The sequence below is a fragment of the Geotrypetes seraphini genome, chromosome 7, assembly GCF_902459505.1.
Source record: "Geotrypetes seraphini chromosome 7, aGeoSer1.1, whole genome shotgun sequence".
Classification (NCBI taxonomy): Eukaryota; Metazoa; Chordata; class Amphibia; order Gymnophiona; family Dermophiidae; genus Geotrypetes; species Geotrypetes seraphini.
In genome coordinates, this window is record NC_047090.1 from 136,998,850 (window position 1) to 137,018,868 (window position 20,019).

The 20,019-nt window shown below is 42.7% G+C and overlaps 1 protein-coding gene across 10 annotated transcripts in view; it reads left to right on the top strand.

Annotated features, from left to right (window-relative positions):
- STYX (serine/threonine/tyrosine interacting protein) overlaps positions 1-20,019 on the top strand; it is a 142,297-nt gene that overhangs the window by 80,410 nt on the left and 41,868 nt on the right. For 4 of the 10 annotated variants that reach the window (XM_033952182.1, XM_033952177.1, XM_033952186.1 and 1 more), the window contains 5 exons: positions 997-1,036; positions 1,119-1,169; positions 4,292-4,364; positions 13,237-13,330; positions 13,746-13,862. In XM_033952182.1, the coding sequence (XP_033808073.1) occupies positions 997-1,036; positions 1,119-1,169; positions 4,292-4,364; positions 13,237-13,330; positions 13,746-13,861 (374 nt within the window). In that variant the 3' untranslated portion in view covers position 13,862. The remainder of the gene's footprint in view (positions 1-996; positions 1,037-1,118; positions 1,170-4,291; positions 4,365-13,236; positions 13,331-13,745; positions 13,863-20,019) is intronic. The other 6 variants (XM_033952184.1, XM_033952180.1, XM_033952183.1 and 3 more) reach the window with 4 other exon arrangements.

Genomic DNA, 20,019 nt, shown 5'->3' on the forward strand with positions numbered 1-20,019 from the left:
GGAGGGAGCATGAATTTGAGAGACAAAGGAGGGAAGAAGGGAGCACAAATAAGGTCATTAATATTGAAATGCCATGTAAACTAGCAGAGCGTTTGATGCTCTAACATGGATTCCCCATGCACAAAAAAAGTGATCGCTTTTAGTGATCCAAAAAAAGGTACTGGTCAAAACCTATCACTTACCTGTCCTACCCATAGTTCATCCCTGAAATTAATATAACATACCATACCTTCTTTCTTTAATTTTTTTTTAATGGGTACAGATACCCACTCCCTCCTGGCACTGGTTGCCTCCTCCCCACTCCAGGACACCCTCCTTCCTCCTTGAGCCATCCTGCTCTTCTCCCCTTCACCATGCCCCTTCATTGAAAAATTAAAATCAGCAGGAGGGATGGCCATTCCTCCTGCCACCGGATTGACCCGCCACCAAACCTCACCACATTATCTTTTCCATTAAAAGAAAAAAGCCCCAACAGCTGAGTGACAGGAGACTGCTTTGGGACTTCCCCCTGCCACTCAGCAGTTCAGGCTTCCTCAAACTGGCTCTGCACATGTCAGTCTCTTTCAGTTGCTTTCACAGCAACTGATCAAACGGGATTATGGCGAGCCTCTGTGCAAATCATTTGCATGGAAACTTGTTGGAACATCAGTCACTGTTCCTGAGCTGGCCCAAAAATCAGCCAACAGCAACTCGCACAGTCTTAACGACTGTGTTTTATGCATTTAGCTCTTAATGTCACTTTATTGTAATCTCTCTCTCCATAGATCATGGCTTTGTAACAATCTGAAATGTTAAGGCTTTATTTTTCTTTCTTTGCAACTTGTATTGTTCATATTTCAGTTTCTAGGATATGTTTCTCTCTCCCCCCCCCCCACCAGTTGAAGCTGTCACTTTAAAGAAGGTTACAAATCTGCAGGTAGGCTTGTGCATATAAGTTGATATCTAGTCCCTTCATATGCAAGCTTGTGAATACCAAGCACTTGTGCTTTTTTACAGGAAAGGTTCTTGTCCATGGAAATGCAGGGATTTCGAGGAGGTAAACGCAATGTGATTATCTTGGTCTAAATATTTTTTTGCTAAGTATTAGTGGTTAAACATATTTTTTTTTCCCCTTATAGTGCTGCCTTAGTTATTGCGTATATTATGGAAACATTTGGTATAAAATACAGGTAAGAAAACTCAGGTACAACTATATTAAAAGACCAGATGAGCTTTATTTATCTTTCTTGCAAAGTAGACATCCATTTTCTTAAGATGGAATACTTTGAGCTATGGCAAGATGTTATAAAGAGTCAATCAAATGAAGAATGCAAAGAGAGACTATCACATAGGAATATTTTCAGAAACAATTTCAGCATGATTCCATAGGTCAGTTCTTTTAAAAAAAAAAACAATTCTTTATTCAGTTTTGCATATTACAACAAGTGTATCAGAAAAATTCATATGATCTTATAAATAAATATGATGGCATAGGTCAGTTCTTATCAAATTGAGGTGCTATATGTTCTGTGGGCCAGTTCAGCGACTCAAGACCTGAATTCAGTTTCCAAGTCTGATGTTTGCTCTTCAGGTGGTATGGGAATACTTCAGAAGCACCATTCATGCTACCTGGGAGGAGAGCCACAGATTCCATGGTATGAACTGCAGTGTTTGGTCCAAGCCAATTATTTTTGTTGCAAAGAATGGGCTAGCTAGAATTAGGGGAGAGGTTTGGAAACTTTAACTTCTGTTTAGTCGCAAATGAAGTCTTCTAGTTTGGTAGTAAATGACACTATCCTGCTGAGGTGTAAGCTCAAAGGAGCAAGAGAAATCATTACTTACAAAAACAAAAAACAGGTGCTTTTCTTTGTAGAAGCATTAGGGAAACTAAAGGCTAGATTCACAAAAGCCGTGGATTGGATCCGATCCGTGAGCGATCCGATCCATGGCCGGAGGGCTGATTCACTAAGCGTCCTCATGCAAATGAGGGCGTTCGGAATCACACCCCCAACTGACCGCCCGGATCACTGTCCAGGAATCCTGACACATGCGCAGGCCATCTACTTTGCCTGTAGATGGTCTGCGCATGCTCACCGCACTTGAAACTTTTTTTTTTTGAGTCGGGGAATCTTTGCACTGCAGGGCAGAGGACAGGAGAGTCGGGGGCAGAGGGCACGAGACTAATGCATTGACAGCACAAGCCAGAGTAAAAGGCTTTGAGCTAAATTGTTTTGTTTTTTTCACATGAATTATTATAACTAACCGAAGAGGTAGCATTTTAAGAGTGAATTTGATTATAAAAACAAAAAAATGATATTTATAAAAATAAGTTAAAAAATATATATATAGTAAAAGCAGATTGGATAATGAATATATGCCTTGAGTGATACACGCAGCCAGTTGAAGTATTACCGTATTTTTCGCTCCATAAGACACACTTTTCCCCCCCAAAAAAGTGGGTGGAAATAAGGCTGCGTCTTATGGAGTGAATTTGCGCCGCCGCCCTCCCCCCCCGGTACATTTTTGTAATCCAGTTCTTCCACCGGCAGCCTTCCACACTCCCACAGTGCTGAGCGCATAGAAGGACCATCCCCCCCGTTCTGGTTGGTTGCTCAGCAGCCAGCTACAACAGCCCACCCACCCACTGGCAGAGCCGTTTCCACTCAAGCTCCTAGGCCTTTGATACCTGTCACGAGTCCTGGCTCTTCGCCTAGGCCTTTCTCTTCCTGGTGGCCCCCGCCATCCAGTCCTCGCCCGCTGCCTCCCCTGCGCATGCAAGACTGACCCTGGTGGAAGTGGCGTGCGGCCCCAGGATTTCGCATTATGCGCACTGCTCAGAGAGGGGGATGGCTGGATGACTAGGGCAGCGGGTATGCTGCAGAACAGCGCATGGACTGCTGGACTGTGGCTCCCCCAAGACCGCTCCTTCCTTCCATGAATAGAAGGGGAAGGATGCTAGAGTCATACTGAGGAAAAGCTTGGGGAGGTTATCCACCTTGACGGAGCCAAAGAACTCTATAAAGGCGCTGGAGTGGAAACAGATGCGTGAGAGGGATGTCCCATGTTCAGCAGCCGTCAGAGGAGGTTCTCGGAACGGATCCGTGCCGGGGCGAGGGGCTGGAAAGGGATTTGGAGCTGCAGCAGGTGGAGCGTGGTGCACGATGGTCTCTGCTGCGGATTCCCCATCATTAACCTGATATTTATTGCTAGGAAAGTGGATGCAGTATGAGGGAGTGGGAGCAGGCGAGGTTTTTGTCCTTGTCATGCTGCTCACGGGGTTCTCTGAAGCAGGTGGAGGGTTGCAGTTGCCAGGCAGGTTGCACCTCCTCTCTGGTTGTGTCGCTTGCTGCTGCTGCTCATCTTTAAAGAGGTGGCTGCCTCTCTCTGCCCTGCTGGTCTTTGAACTGTATCAAGTGGCGTGTTCCAGGATTATGGGGCTGCATTTGTTTTGCAAGTTCAGGCAGCAGTTTGTGGCAGTGCTAATGATGAATGTCTGGGGCTTCAAGTTTGTCTGTTTATCTGTCTTTCTGCAGTTTTCGCTCCACAGTGTCTGTGCCAGGAGGAGTCAAGATCCGCACTGTGGAGGTACAGAACATAAGATTGTTTGTTTCTATTATTCCTTTTCTGGTGCCTGCCTTAGATGAGCAGTTGTCTTCCCTTTTATTGGATCCAAATATGCTGAAGGAGAGCTAACAAATGTCTTCCCATGAGATACTGGACACTGCTGATTAGTGTGTGTGTAAATGACATCCATCTTAAGTTCATGTTTGGGGAGGGGGAGGGCGGTGTTTTAAAAAGGTACTGGGGACAGGGAGCAGAGCCTGGCAGAGAGTGAGGGGGCAGGGTGCAGAGCCTGGGTTCAGAATGTTTTCTTTCTTGTTTTCTTCCTCTAAATCACAGGTGTCAAAGTCGGTCCTCGAGGGCCGGAATCCAGTCGGGTTTTCAGGATTTCCCCAATGAATCTGCATGAGATCTATTTGCATGCACTGCTTTCAATGCATATTCATTGGGGAAATCCAGAAAACCCGACTGGATTCCGGCCCTCGAGGACCGACTTTGACACCCCTGCTCTAAATCTAGGGTGTGTCATATGGAGCGAAAAATACGGTATATGGCTGGTGGTGGCATTCTGACAAATCTGCTTTAAAGTGAAAAATAAGTTATTTGATATAGGTTTGAGGGCTGCCAAAAAGGATATTTGTATTAATCATTGCAGCACAGAAGTGCTTATTTGGGCTAGTTACTTTTACATTGATAATGATTTAAGATATAGCATAACAGCTGGATAATTGCAGTTGTGTTTTTTGTCAAGGGATGCATTTACCTATGTTCAAGAAAGAAGATTCTGTATTAATCCTAATGCTGGATTTGTCCATCAACTTCAGGTACGTTCTTTTCCTCTTGAAGCAGTACTTCAGTGGTCAATCTAAAGTTATAGGCTGAAATCCTTTTTAAGATGTAACAATTATAAGAAATTATCTTAACATTTTGCCTTTTTAGGGGTGGGGGAGTCTCTATCCAGCTGCTGTGTCACTCTGGAGACTTCTCAATTTTCTTTAGGCTCACATGTATAGCAAGTATTCAATGTTTTAGCCTGGATTGAGCTTCCAAGATATAGCAGCATAAGTAATGTAATATGGTATGTGATTGTGGTGGGGTTATCAGATGCATAATCTGGCACCTAGACTATCTTATGTTGTAATCAAGGATGAAGCTTACTGTTCTTTGTGCAATGAGAGCTGCATTGCTAAAACATTTTTGCTTTGAGTGGATACTATTGGTTTAGCATCCTGTACTAGTAAAGGACATGTTTGCCTAGCTGCCCCACGTTATATGTCTAGTAGTTCAGAATTACCACTACAGTCCTCATTGCTTAGAAATATGAGTAAGCGATTAATCAAATATACAATAAACTTGAAACTTGAGAACTAGAAGTAATTCAGTAGTAAATGTAGCAAAAAACTTGAGTCATTAGAGCGCATCTAATTAGGCTCATTGAATGAATTAAGTTAACAAATAGATGTGGAACTATTGTAGCATTCCAGTTTGTCCAAGTTGTGGTCCAATGTTTCTCATGATAAGTGTTGCTAGAATAGTTTTCTTACTAGGAAACCAGCAACATAAGATTCTTCAAATTGGGTTTTTTTTCCCCTAACTAAGGCCATTTCTTATATTCACTTGGGAATCCATACATATGATGATCAATCTGTTTCCACATACTGGACATGCAGAAATGAGAATGCTTATAGCTTTCAGCTCACCTCCTCATGGAGGCGGAGCTCAGTCCCCTTTCAGGTTTTTTACTGCAATCGAACTGTGCAAAGGTGTTCTGATCTGCTCTGCTTAGTTTTGTTTTTTCTTTTCGATTCTTGATGACCTTATGGCCAGTGTAGCAGATCACTTCCTAAGCCTCTGCCGGAAAGTAGACTATACAATTTTCAGGGTTATAGACGGCGATTCAATAGCTCCAGAGGCCAGCAGTCCTCAGGGGCTTGTGGCAACCCTCCCTCCAAAAAGTCCTGATGACGCCAGGTGAGCGGCCACACCCACCTTCCATATTGGGGGGGGCATTGTCAGTGTTTCGGGGGGAGTGGTAGAAAATTTCCTCAGAACAATGGGTGTTGAATATCATCCAAGTGGGTTACAAGATCAAGTTTTATTGCTTCCTCTGGATCTAAGAAACTCTCTGACCAGATGGCTGGAGAAGGAGACCAGTCGGGGTCACACTTCAAAGACTTCTGGACATTCGGACCATAGAACCTGTCCCCGATGTAGACTTGGGCTCAGGCAGATATTCTAGATACTTCATTGTGCCCAAGAAAGGTACAGAGGACTGGAGGCTCATCTTGGATCTCAAGACAATGAATGCCTTTCTGAAAGTTCTCCATTTCCACATAGAAATGGCCCATTTGGTCATTGCAGCTGTAATTCCTGGAGAATTTCTGACGTCCCTGGACCTCATGGAGGCATCTCTGAATATTCCCATTTTTCTGGGCCACACAAAATATTTGAGGTTTCACATAACTTCAACAGCATTTCCAGTTTGCAGCCCTTCTGTTTGTCTTGGCAACAGCCCCCCTGCTTTAGAGGATACTGCTTTTGGGCTATCAGGCTTGTGGGCAGAGTCTTCTATCCCTCCCTAGATGTTGACCATTGCTTTGGTATGTCACATACGTACGGACTCCTGAATGGATATAACAGAATAAGATTAGGTTCTTACATAGATAATACTCTTTCTGTTATGTTTGGTGATCAAGGGTGGGCCGTACGGACTCCTGAGAGGATTAATAAGATTATTCAGGTAAAAACCTATTATCCTAGGACAAGCAGACAGCATACTCACATGTGGGTGATGTCATCCACGGAACCACGGTAAGGACAGTATTAAAAGTGTACTGTCACTTTAAGTTTTAAGAAACTTTGCAACTGCCCGTACTGTGCATGTGCAAATGCCTTCCCGATGTAGGGCGGCTTGCAGTACCTCAGTTCTTTGTTTTCCATGAAGCAAAGTATTTTTTGACTGGACTCTGTTCAGTCTGTGTTGCCTTCCTGCTTTTACGTTTTTCTCTTTTTTCTTGAAACTCAGGCTTCGGCCTCGGGATTTTTCCTCGGCGAGACTCTCTTTAGTTTTAAACACTAAGTTTAATCTCGCTGACTCTTTTTTCATGTTGAAACAGTCGATGGGTTTTAAAAAGTGCTGTAGGTATCGGCACCCTATTTGGCACCGACCCTCATAATTGGTGTCTACAGTGTTTGGGCCCTAAGCACCGAGTTGAATCTTGTGCTCGGTGTTCCACCATACAATAGCACTCCATCAAGGCCCATCGCATTCAACAGGAGAAGCTTTTCGGCTCGACCATGGCCACCTTCAGATCTTCAGAGCCATCACCATCGAAAACTCCTGCATCAACGTCAACATCACAAGAACATATAGCATCGGGGAAGCTATCCACTTCCCAGCATGCATCGAAGGTCTTGACAGCATCAAGCCTCTTGATGCAGACCAAACATCGACGCCATTGTTCTCCAGCTTCGCAGGTTGTTTCTCCTTCAGGGTGTGCATCCTCCTCGAGGTCACCTGCTTCAAGGCAACCTGCTGCACCAAGGGTACTTACTGACTGTTGAGCCATCGATACTGGTGCATTCTCAGCAAGCGTCACAGGCCTCTACAGCATTGAGTCCCTTGATGCAGGCCGAACAACTACGCCACCATTCTCCAGCTTTGCAGGTTATCTCTTCATGTTGTACATCCTCATTGAGGTCACCTACTCCAAGACAACCTGCTGCACCGATGGTACTGGCTGATGAGCCATCAGTACCGATGCATACTTTTAGGGAGAAACTCTGAGTTCTTCCAGCGAGAGCTCAGTAATATATTAAAATTGCACTGCATGCTGGTGCTAACATCGACTCCCTCGGTACCGGCCCAGCCTAAGCATAGCACTAAGAAGCCTCAAGGTTCCGATGTCAGCTCTCTATCAAAGCATCAAACTATTTCACATGGATCTTCTGAGAGGCATCGTCATTCCCCACCTAAATGAAAATCTACCTCCAGGCTTCGATCTTCACATCGAGGTTCTAGCTCATCTTATCGACATCTTCCATCGAGACATTGATCCACTACCTTGAAGCATCAAAGCTCTTCTTCACCATGACGTTTAACGCTAAGGCGTCAGTCTTCATCAAATTGATCTCATGGTTCGAAGCAAAAAAGGGATACTCATCGATCCTCTTCATCGGATCGATACCAACGATGTCATAAATTTTCCCAGAGACATTGTTCTCCTCAATACATACCTCCAGGATTTTTCTCTGTTTGACAATCTGATTCAGAGTGTGCACTAACTTTATCTGACTGAGTCTTATGGCATACTTTCAGACCCCGCTACTCCCTGGCTCAGCAGACTCCCTGATTCCTCATTATCCGTTAGCCCCGGCCTCAGATCAGCAATTGGCGGCATTGAAGATTGGTTCCAGCTTTAGGTTTTCTTTCAGAATAACATCATTTCCGGGAGGAAGTATAGCACATAAAAGGGGAGGAGTAGTTGATAGCGCTCCTCTGTGATCCAGACTTCTTGCCTTCAGAGGTAGAAAACGCCAACAGTAATGACCCCTCCTGAGAAAGAGTGCAAAACTCAAGTCGGATCGGGGGTTCTAGAGATGGCATTCAGTATTTTTAATTAGAACACTTTTGAGCACAAGCACTTTACTCAGTGATCTATGGTTGCCTACAGCACAATCAATAAGCCACCGACCAGCATACAAGATAAGTAACTTTCTTTATATTTTTTTGAGTTGTTATTTAACATTGCTGGTTGGGGTAATAGAGAGCGGCAATAGAGATTCTTAATTAACTAAGTTAGGATAAAGAGTTAGAGCTGTGATATTGGAAGTGGTTATACTTTCAGAACCGTCACTACGGAAAACACCTCCCAGAAGATCTTTTCCAGATATATTAGACAGATGGGCAAAGACTTACCTATCTTGCTGGAAGGTGACACTGGACCAAGTGCTGAATATTTGGATGCCTTGGACTATACTGAACCTCCCAAGGTTTCAAGTTTCAAGTTTTATTAATTTTGATATACCAACCATCAAGTTAATATCTGGCTGGTTATGCATTTGGGCTGCAAAAACCCGAGGGAATGGTACAGTTTAAGGGGTGAAGAACTTATGTGCACAACAGAAGAGTGGGACTTGTATGTGATGATCTTAAGGTGGCCAAACAGGTTGGAAAGGTGAGGGTGAAAGCTAGAGGATGCTAGGTTGCATAGGGAGAGGTATGACAAGTAGGAAAAAGGAAGTATTGATGCCCTTGTATAAGATTTTGGTGAGACCTCATTTAGAATTCTGGAGGCAGCACTTTCAAAAAGATATAAAAAGGATGGAAAAGCGTAAGAGGGGAGATATGATAGATGTTTAAATACTTATGTAATGTAAGTGCACATGAGTCAAGTCTCTTTTCATTTGAAAGGAAATTCTGCAATGAGAGGGCATAGGATGAAATTAAAAGGTGATAGGCTCTGGAGTAATCTAAGGAAATACTTTTTTTACAGAAAGGGTGGAAGATGCATGAAACAGGCTCCCGGAAGAGGTGATGAGACAGACTATGTCTGAATTCAAGAGGGCCTGGGATAGGCACATGGGATCTCTCTGGGAGAAAGAGAGATAATGGTTACTGCAGATGGGCAAACTAGATGGGCCATTTGGCCTTTTATCTGCCATCATATTTCTATGTTTCTAAGTTACCGTTGCATGGCATTTTTCAAGAGACGATTCTTAAAAATTGGGAAACACTTTTTATCATGGTAGCTCCAAGACGACTAGATTCCATTTACAGAATCTGTTGTCCAGGATTTGATAGACCACAACTTAACATCAATCATTACTTGTGGAATCTGCCCTTAAAAAAAATTTCATTACAAGAATGTCTGCCTCAGCACCGCCAGGGCGTGAAGGCCGTACTATGGATCATTTTGATGTCGCCTTTATGAAAATTCTATGCTGGTGAGCAGGATCCTTTAATTAGATTTTATATGTCTTTGTATTTAAAACAACTGGTGGCAAAATTACCTGACTTTGAACAATATATTCCATCAGAGCATCTTGCAGAATATGAGCAAAATATTAAAGCACTTTCAAAGACCAGAACATATATAGCAAGGTCAGCCTATAATGCTTTTGAGTTGTCATTTAGAGCATCTGCTATGTCAGTGGCTATAAGACACTTAGCTTGGCTAAGAGTATCTGATATGGACATCAATCTCCAATATAGATTAGCCAATATTCCATGTTTAGGGAAGAGCTTTTTGGCACAATATGAACAGAATTGGAATTCTTTGAACAGCACAAAGTCTAAGCCTCATGCTTCAAAGCACTCTGCTAAACATTCCTATTCATATCAGCGGTGATATGCTTCTGCATCTTCTGCTTCTGGACCACTACCACAAAAGAAACAAAAATAACACAAATCTCAATAAGTTCAAAGGCAGCTTCTCAAGCCTTCTCAATTCTTGTGCCGTATTTTGGACAAGCCATAGCTGCTGTTTCTCCCTCTTAAGTCACTCGGCCAATTGGCGGTCATCTTCATTTTTGCCACCAACATTGGTTTCGATAATAACCAACTTCTGAGTTTTCTCAGTTATCAAGGATGGTTACTATATTTCATTTGTGACCATACCTCCAAATCATCCAAGAGAGTTCTCTTTTATCACTCAGGACATCCCTTCTTCTTCGGGACATAGAGACTCTGCTTCAACCATGTCAAGGAGGTAGTACCCCCTTCTCTGAAAAATCAGGGGTTCTGCTTCAGGTATTTCTTATTCTGAAGATAATGGAATCTGTGTCCAAATTTCTAGTTCAAGAAAAGTTCAAATCTTATTTCTGAGAACTTATATCTACTCTTACCTCAAAACGATTAGCTATGCTCTCTAGATATACTACTACTACTACTAATTATTTCTATAGCACTACCAGACGCACGCAACTCTGCACAGAGTCACAAAGAGTAAGAAAACAGTCCCTGCTCGAAAGAGCTTACAATTTAAACAGGCAAGACAGACAAACAGGATGTCATGGATACAGCTAAGGGGAACAGTTAATCAGCGGGCTGGGTTGGAGGACAGAAGAGTAGGGTTAAGGATTGAAAGCTATATCAGAAAGGTGGGTTTTCAGTCTGCTTTTAAACAAGGGAAGGGGCTTGACGTACAAACTTGGGTAATTTATTCCAGGCATAGGGGGGCAGCTAGATGAAAGGAACGAAGTCTCGAATTGGCAGTAGAGGAGAAGGGTAACGCTAAGATGACTTAACTGAGGAACAGGGTTCTCTGGGAGGTGTATAAGGAGAGATATTGAGGGGCAGCAGAATGAAGACATTTGACCTGTATGCGATGGCAGATCTTGACCTGTATGCGATGGCAGATAGGGAGTCAGTGAAGTAACTTAAGGAGAGGAGTGACTTGAGCGCAGTGAGGTTGGTAGAAGATGAGTCACGCAACAGAGTTTTACACAGATTGCAAGGAGGAGAGGCGACACTGAGGGATGCCAGTTAGGAGTAGATTACAGTAATCTAAGCGTGAGGTTACAAGAACTTGAACAAGGGTCTAGTTGGTGTGTGCTCAGAGAGGAAAGGGCGAATTTTGGTGATATTGAAGCGATAGAAGAGACAGGTCTTAGCAGCTTGTTGGATATATGTAGAAAATGAGAGGTCAATCAAAGACCACTCCAAGGTTGCGAGCAGAGGAGACTGGAACAATGACAGTATTATTTACAGAGATGGAGGAGGAAGAGCAGAGGGTTTAGGAGGAAAGAGTAGCAGTTCAGTCTTGGACATATTTAGTTTCAGATGACGGCAGGACATCCAGGCAGCAATGTCAGCCAAACAAGCAGAGACTCTTTCTTGGATTTTAGGTGAAATATATCACTTAATTTGACTCATGGAAAGTTTCTGTGGTTTTGAATAGCCCATCAACATTTTTGCTACAAAGTTCTGCCCTTCAGCCTAGCCTCCTCTCTAAGTGTTCACCAAGTGCCTGATAGTTCTGGCAGTAACTTTGAGCTCAAGGGTCCCGCAAAGTCACCATACTGTTTTCTTCAGCATTAAGGGTTCGAAGTGGCTTTTCCAAAATCTTAACTTCAACCCTCTCAAACTCCTAAAGTTCATAAGGGCCCTGCTTGTCATGATTCACCTCAGGGCATTCCTAACTCGGCAAAGACAGATCGATTTGCTTCGACTTTGCACTCAAGACTATCATCTTCCATCCATATTAGCCAGAAGAAGGATGTTACTGTTGGTTCACATGGCATCTACAATCCATGTTCTCTTAGTAGAAGTGGACACATTTTAATCGTGGTGTATGCTTCATCCCTCTCCATGTCTTCAATGTTGGATTACTTTCTCCATCTATCCAATTGAGGTCTTAAAACCACTTCAGTTAGAGTTCACCTTAGGGCTATCAGTACTTTCCATGTCCCAGTCAATAATAATTCTCTGACTGCTCATCCTCTTCTTTCCAGGAATATGAAAGAACTTTTGAATATCAAACCGCCTCCAACGGTTTGGGATCTTAATGATCTCACCAGACTGATGAAACCTCCATTTGAGCCAGTGTTTTCTGCTCATTTTAACTATCTCACTTGGGCAGTGATATTGTAACTTGCCATCACTTCTGCACGTCGGGTGAGTAGACTTCACTTGTTGGTGTCGAACCCTCTTTTTATGCTTTGCATCAGGATAAGGTGGTTCTCTGCTCCCATCCTAAATTTCTTGCCAAAAGTAGTCATGGAATTTCATCTGAATCAATCGATTGTGCTTCCAGTTTTCTTTCCCAAGCCTCATTCTCACCCTGGAGAAATAGATCTTCATACTCTGGACTATAAACAAACCTTGGAGTCTTATTTACAACAGACAAAGCCATATAGAACATCTCCTAAATTTATTTCCTTTGGTCCTAATACTTGGCCTTGCTTATAACCAAGAGAACTAATTTACATAGTTGGTGGCATTATTGCCTTCTGCTATGCTCAGGCTGGGCTGCAGCTCGGGGGTCATGTAACAGCACATAAGGCCCGAGCTATAGCAGCTTCAGTTGCATTCTTAAGTTCCACTCCTATAGATTATATCTTCAAAGCATCTGTTTGGTCCTTAGTTCATATGTTCACATATCCCTACTGTCTGGAATCTTTTTCCAGACGGGACGGTCACTTTGGCCAAGTAGTATTACAAAATTTATTCTCTTAATGGCCAGTAAGCTAGGGAGTCCAACATGTGAGAATATGCTGCCTGCTTGTCCTAGGATAAAGCACAGTTACTTACCATAACAGGTGTTATCCGAGACAGCAGGTAGATATTCTCACAACCCACCCGTCTCCCCTGGTTGGCTTCTTAGCTTGCTTACTGAACTGAGGTACCATGAGCATATGTCAGGCAGGAAGACACTCACACATGCGCGGTTAGGGCAGTCACAAAGTTTCTTAAAACTTAGTGATAGTACATTTTTTTTAATACTGTCCGTACCAGGGATTCGTGGATGATGTCACCCACATGTGAGAATATCTGCCTGCTGTCCCAGATAACACCTGTTAACGGTAAGTAACTTTGCTATCTGTGAAAACTAGTGTGAGAATTGTTTGAGCAAACACTAAAGATGAAGGCTGAGAGATTTTTGCATCGTAAGCTATCAATTGCATGTAATTACACTGTACATGTATAATTTGACAGATTTGTTACACCTTTTTAATATTATATATATATGTTAGGAATATGAAGCCATTTATCTAGCAAAATTAACAATCAAGATGATGTCGCCATTGCAGCTGGGAAGATCAATAAGCATTCAGCCAGGTACAACAGGTGATGTTCTTATTTCTTGCTACTCTCCAAGAGCATGCACTTACACTGGAATTTCCAGTCTAGAAACTGATTCTTATGGGATATCTAGAAAGTAATTCTACTTGATATGCAGAAGAATTTTGCATTGAAGTTTTAAATTTACTTCTGGCAGATCGTATCTTTGCCACAAGACACATCTTTCATCCAGTAATGGGTAACATCTTTCCTTACCAGGATCAGATGTACTGTTTTCATGGTGTGTACCTGTTCTGGCCAGACAGGATTTGAGTTATGAGGCTGTATCAAAGTGCGTTAGAACTACAGGAAATAAAAGTATATCATTTTTTAAAATAGTTTCACAAGTAAGTCCAGCATTTCATGATAAAACATAAGCCATATTTTTTTCACTGTGGTTATATTCTGTCTACTGCACAAGACCTGGCCTCTCTTCAGATTGAAACACTTCAGTTTTCAGCACAAGGTGGAAGAGCTAGGAGAAGGGTGATGACCATGGGTTTCAGATCTCTGATGGTTTTAAGTCAAGTAGAATGAGGTAAAATATGGGTTATTTTGGTGGGGAAGGATTTTAATGGCAAGGTGCTTTGCATGCGGTAACTAAGTCATTGATGAAAAAATGGTTATAGATATGGAAATTGATAAAAGGACTATGTTAGGTTTTTTTCGAGACTTGAAATGTTGATGGATCTTGAAGGACTCATCTTTGGCTGCCCTGTCCCTCAGGTTTAGAATTTTACATCAATCTTGAAAAGGAAAACTGCTGGTTTCCAGCATTGTTTTGATGTATGTGCCACCATGGAATAATGTGATTGAAATGATACTTTTTGAAATTTTTTTTGTATAACAAGTTATTAGGGGTTTGAAGTAGAGAATGACATGGGGAAAAATTTGTTCCCGTCCCCGCGAGCTCAGTCCCTGTCTGCCCCATCCCCCAAAAAACATCTGATCTCATCCATACAAGCCTCAAATAGTTTTATACTGAACCCCTGAACCAGCTCATTAAAAATAAATTTTTTACAAAAAAATAAACAAGACGTATTAATGGAAAGGTTAGTGGATGCACTGAATAGCTTTCTAAGGAGATTAGACTAGATGAGTCTGGGGGGCCTTTATCTATCATCACAGTTTATCACATTGTCCAAAGCGCGCAGATCATTGCTCTAACTCCACAAGACCGTTTTTCTGTCCAGCCAGCCAGACACTGCCAATGTTTCCCCAGCTCTCTTCCAAGCCCCCCGTCCCTTCCCCTACTCGCCTTCTTCCTGGCTGAGGCATCCTCTGTGGGGATTATCCTGAGCCCTCCAACTCTTCCAAACGTTTCTCTCTTCCTGTAGCTTCAGGGTGCCACTGTCAACATCGCCTCACTTTCGCTGATGATTTTTATTTTTTTAATCTTAGAGTCCAAGCTACCCGAGCCTTTCTTCAAGTCACGTGAGGCTGCCCTAAACTTCTTCTCTGACACAACTTCTGTTTCCGGTTGCGTCAGCAGAGAAGTTTTAAGCAGCCGCGTTCCACTTGTTTAAAGGCTTGGACAACACCTCAGAGACAAGAAAAATGAAACGCCAGCAAAGGTGAGGGGGGAAGGGAGGGAGATGCCAGGGATCAAGAGGAAGGAAGAGAGGGGGCTGCTGGACCGTGCAATCAGTGACCGCGTGTGTTCTTCATTTAACTGCTGAGACAAGTCCATTCACTGCTCCACGGGGCGGTGAATGGCCTTGTCCCTGGACCCGTGGCAACCACTTATTTTTTCATCCCATTTTGGTGGGCTACCCGCAGGCAACAGCCACCGTGCCATTCTCTAGTTTGGAGTATACTTTCTCTAAGGACATGCAGGCATAATAATCACCTGTGGCTGATGTCATCCACGGAACCCAGTATGGACACTACCAAATGCACTGTCACTTTAAATCTTTAGACAGTGCCCTTACTGTGTATGTACTGGTGACTTCTCTCCCGACGTTAGCTCGCAGGACCATCTGTTCTTTTTCTGTGGAGCTGAGAAAGCTGTGTGTTCAGTTTTCTCTTCAACACACCAAACTTTTGCCTTCCTTTTTTGTGCCTTCCCATACTTTTTTTTTTTAGTATTTTCCTCATAACTTCTTTGTTCTTGTATTTTACCAACTTGATTCGTTAGTGTCTTTTTTTTGTTGTTGTTGTTGTTGCCCTTGGAGGAGTGTGTGGTGCAGTGGTTGGATCTACAGCCTTAGCACCCTGGGGTTGTGGGTTCAAACCCTGCACTGCTCCTTGTGACCCTGGGCAAGTCACTCAGTCCTCCATAGCCCCAGGTACGTTAAATAGATTGTGAGCCCACCGGGACAGATAGGGAAAATGCTTGAGTACCTGATTGTAAAAACCGCTTAGATAACCTTGATAGGCGGTATATAAAATCCTAATAAACTTGAAGCTTATAGTACTCTGAGCCCTTTTTTTCAGGACTGTCTTATCTAACAGTTAGTCCTTATACATACAGATAATCAAGTTGTCATGTTCTACCTGAACAAACAAGGGGGCACAGGATCTTGTCCTCTTAGCAAAGATACAATAGAGATTTGGAATTGGGCAACCGCTCACAGAATACTTTTCAAAACAGTTTACTTAGCAGGGAAGCAGAATGTCTTGGCAGACAAATAGAGCAGACTCCTTCAGCCTCACGAATGGGGTCTCAGCACATCAATCTTGTGTCTGAATTTTCTCTACATGGGATACTCTGGACATAGATCTCTTCACTTCTCCCCAACAACAAACTTCCAAGATTCTGCTTTAAATTCAATACCACTGATGCATGGCATCATATGTCTTCCTCTATCTTGGGTGACAGATTCCTATACACATTTTCTCCAGTACCTCTCATTGGGAAACTACTCAGACTTCATCAAGATCGAGGCATCATGATACTCATAGCACTGTTTTGGCCATGCTAGGTTTGGTTTCCACTCTTCGTAGAGCTCTCGACCAAGAAACTGCAAGTCGTAGCCACTCAACACAGTTGACACAGAATATGAGATCTTCCTTCATCCCAACCCCCACTCCTTATCACTAACAGCGTGGCTTCTTTCACTGAGCAAGTAAATGCTTTTTCCTTCTTGGCTGCAGTGTCTATGGTCATTGAAGCATCTAGAAAACCTTCCATTCAGTGCCGTATCTGCATCAAATGGAGAAGATTTTTGTGCTGGTTTATTTTGCATTCTCTGGAACATGTCACCTGTCCACTGCCATTTGTATTGAAATACCTTCTCCACCTCTCTAAGTCTGGTCTAAAAAACAATTCAGTTCAAGTACACCTCGGTGCTATTGGTGTATTTCACTCTTCCTTGTACAAAAAGCCTCTCTGTTCACCCCTTGGCTCCCCTTTCATGAAAGGCCTATTCCACATGAAACAGGGATGTACAGTCATGTGAAAAAATTAGGACACCCCATGAAATATTCAGTTCTTTCTTAAGAAATGTTCACATATCTATGTCACAACTTTTTTTTAATTTTTTTTATTTATCTCTGGAAAAGAAAGTGATGTAATTGCGGGTAAACAGCAAACATTTTCCTTGATTTACTCATTAAAAGATATCCACAAAAATGTATATTCTAACTGAGGAATAAATTAGAACACCTTACATCCTAATAGCTAGTGTTATCCCCTTTGGCTGAAATAACTGCAGTGAGACGCTTCTTGTAGCCATCTACCAGTCTCTGACATTGGTCTGAGGAAAGCTTAGCCCACTCCTCAATGCAGAATTCTTTCAGCTGTGCGATATTTGAGAGGTTTCTTGCATGTACAGCCTGGTTCAAATCACCCCCTCAGCATCTCAATGGGATTAAGTTCAGGGCTTTGGCTCGGCCACTCTAGGACTCTCCATTTTAGTTTTCAGCCAGCCCTTGGTAGATTTACTAGTATGTTTTGGGTCATTGTCATGTTGCAGGGTCCAGTTCCGCTTCAGCTTTAATTTTCTTACAGATAGTCTCATGTTCATCAAGCACCCTCTGATACATGGTAGAATTCAAGGTGGATTCAGTGATGGTGAGCTGGCCAGGTCCTGCAGCAGCAAAGCATCTCCAAACCATGACACTTCCACCGCCATGCTTCACAGTTGGTATGAGGTTCTTTTCCTGTAATGCTGTATTTGGTGTATGTCAAACATGTCCTCTCTTCTTGTGTCCATACAATTCAATTTTAGAACACTATTTCTGAAGTCCTTTTTGTCTACATTCTCTCTGGCAAACTTCAGTCTGGCCTTGATGTTTCTCTTAGAGAGCAAAGATTTCCTCCTTGCACACCTCCCATGCAAGTTAAATTTGTGCAGTCTTTCTGATTGTAGAGGCTTGCACTTTCACTTCAACAGTAGCAAGAGCCTGCTGTAGGTCCCGTGATGACATTTTAGGGTTTTTGGAGACTTCTTTTAGCATCTTGCAGTCTGCTCTGGGGGTCAACTTCCTTGGACAGCCAGACCTAGGCAAGTTGGCAATTGTTTGGAAAGTCCTCCACTTGTACACTATTTTCTGGACTGTGGAATGGCTAATGTCAAATTCTTTCGAGATCTTTTTAAATCCCTTACCCTTATAAGCTGTTACAATCTTCTTTCTGAAGGTTTCAGATAGCTCTTTTGATCTCACCATGGTGTTCACTCTCACCGCAGCAGTCATGAGCACACCAAACTAAATGTCTGAGGTTTAAGTAAGGCAAACCTCCTTCAAAATGCCGAGTAACGATGTTCTAATCATGTGCACCTAATGTGATACACTTGTGTGTGTGATTTGAACCACTTTAAGTGGGATACTATGTGGGGGTATCCTAATTTATTCCTCGGTTAGAATACACATTTTTGTAGATATCTTTTGTTTCATGAGTAAATCAAGGATAATTTTTGTTTACCTGCAATTACATCACTTTCTTTTCCAGAGATAACATCGATGTCAAATTTTTTTTTTAACATTTCTTAAGAAAGAACTTAATATTTCATGGGGTGTCCTAATTTTTTCATATGACTGTAGCTATGGGTGGGCCCTGTCTTGGCTCAGGCCCATCTAGTCTCTCTCTCTCAAGGCAGAACAGAGCATGTGGTGGATAATGGCCTGGCACTGATGACATCATCAGAGACGCGGCAGAGTAAATCAGAGCAGTAGAAGGCCCCAAAGCAGCGTGTGTAGAGTGCTGCAGACGCTGCTGGACTCGGCAGGTTTGTAGTCGGGACCGCAGGAAGGGAAGGGGGGGGCGGCAAAGGACTAAGTGAGCCGGTCAGACGTCGAGAAGGGATTGGCGGGTCAGACTGCAAAAAAAACTTACGGAGTGAGTGAGGAGCCGGCAAAGGAGTCTTTTTGGTCAGCACTTCTCTTCCCGGGCCGCTATTTGGGTTCTGCTGCCGTGAGCGTGGGGTCATTTTAAGCGTGCATACGCACTCTTGCCGGACACGGACATACGGATCAGGGAACACGCGGTAAGAGTGCGCATGCGCGCTTAGCATTTTATTATATTAGATAGAAGATAGATAGATTATCCTCAGCCAGTATCACAATCCTGGCAGCTTGGGAGTCCCACATATGAGAACATTATGCCTGCTTGTCCTTGGAAAAAGCAAGGTTAGGTGTCCCTGAAGTCAGCAGGCATGCATTCTCACAACTCACCCACCATCCCTAGTTTTCTTCTTAGCTTTGTTACTGAACTGATTGTTCTGTGAGCTGACATCAGGTAGGAAGGCACCGGTACATGCATGGTATGGGTACTGCCTAAAGATTTAAAGTGACAGTGCCCTTGGTAGTGTCCGTACCAGGTTCTGTGAATGACTTCACCCATGTGTGAGAATATATGCCTGCTGACCTTGGAGAACACCTGTTACAGGTAAGTATCTTTGCTTTATTGGAGGGATTTTAATGTACTTATAGATACTGACTGGTATTATGGGAGCTCTGGTTATATTAGATCTCTCTTAAATTTAGGGGCATCATATGGTAAAGGCCGCCACATCCGTGATCTGTTTGCCCTCTAAAAGCATTAAGGTATTGAAAAATTAATAAGTGGTTTATTTTCCAGAGATATGGTCCAATCACTATCTGGTTTTGCTGTACATCAATACAAGAATACCTTGTATGTACTCTGAGGCTAGAAACAGGCAGAATAGCCCCATTTGGGACTCCAGTACACCAGAGTGGAGATCTTTTCTATTCTTATTTCTAATTCAGTTTGTTTTGATGATAAAATAACTGTTACATCCTGTTATTGTCTAATAGCTCTGTTTGTCTAAGTGCAAATACAATTTCTGTGTCTGAAAGCTCTCTTCCAATATGAATCAAACCAATTCATACTCTTGATTATCCAACAAGATGGCTAGTTCTTGCACCTCTAACATCAGTCAATGATCTATCAGTATGGATGTTACGCATAACAGAAGAATAGCCATACTAAGTCATCAACATTAACCACTGTTATCACATCCTCTGGCAACGTGATCCAGAGCTTAACTATTCTCTGAGTGGAAAAAAAATTCCTCCTATTGATTTTAAAAGCAGCAGATCTCAAGATGGAAGTTTATAGGAGAATATTTAGGACGTTCTTATAAAAGCCAGTCATATAATCCAAAAGATCTTTCTGGTGTTCTACAACCAACCAAGACTCATGTCATTATCTTTGTTTTTCTAAATGGAATCTAAAGTCTATATCAGTTAAGGTTCATTTAAATGCCATATACACTCATAAACAGGTGGAC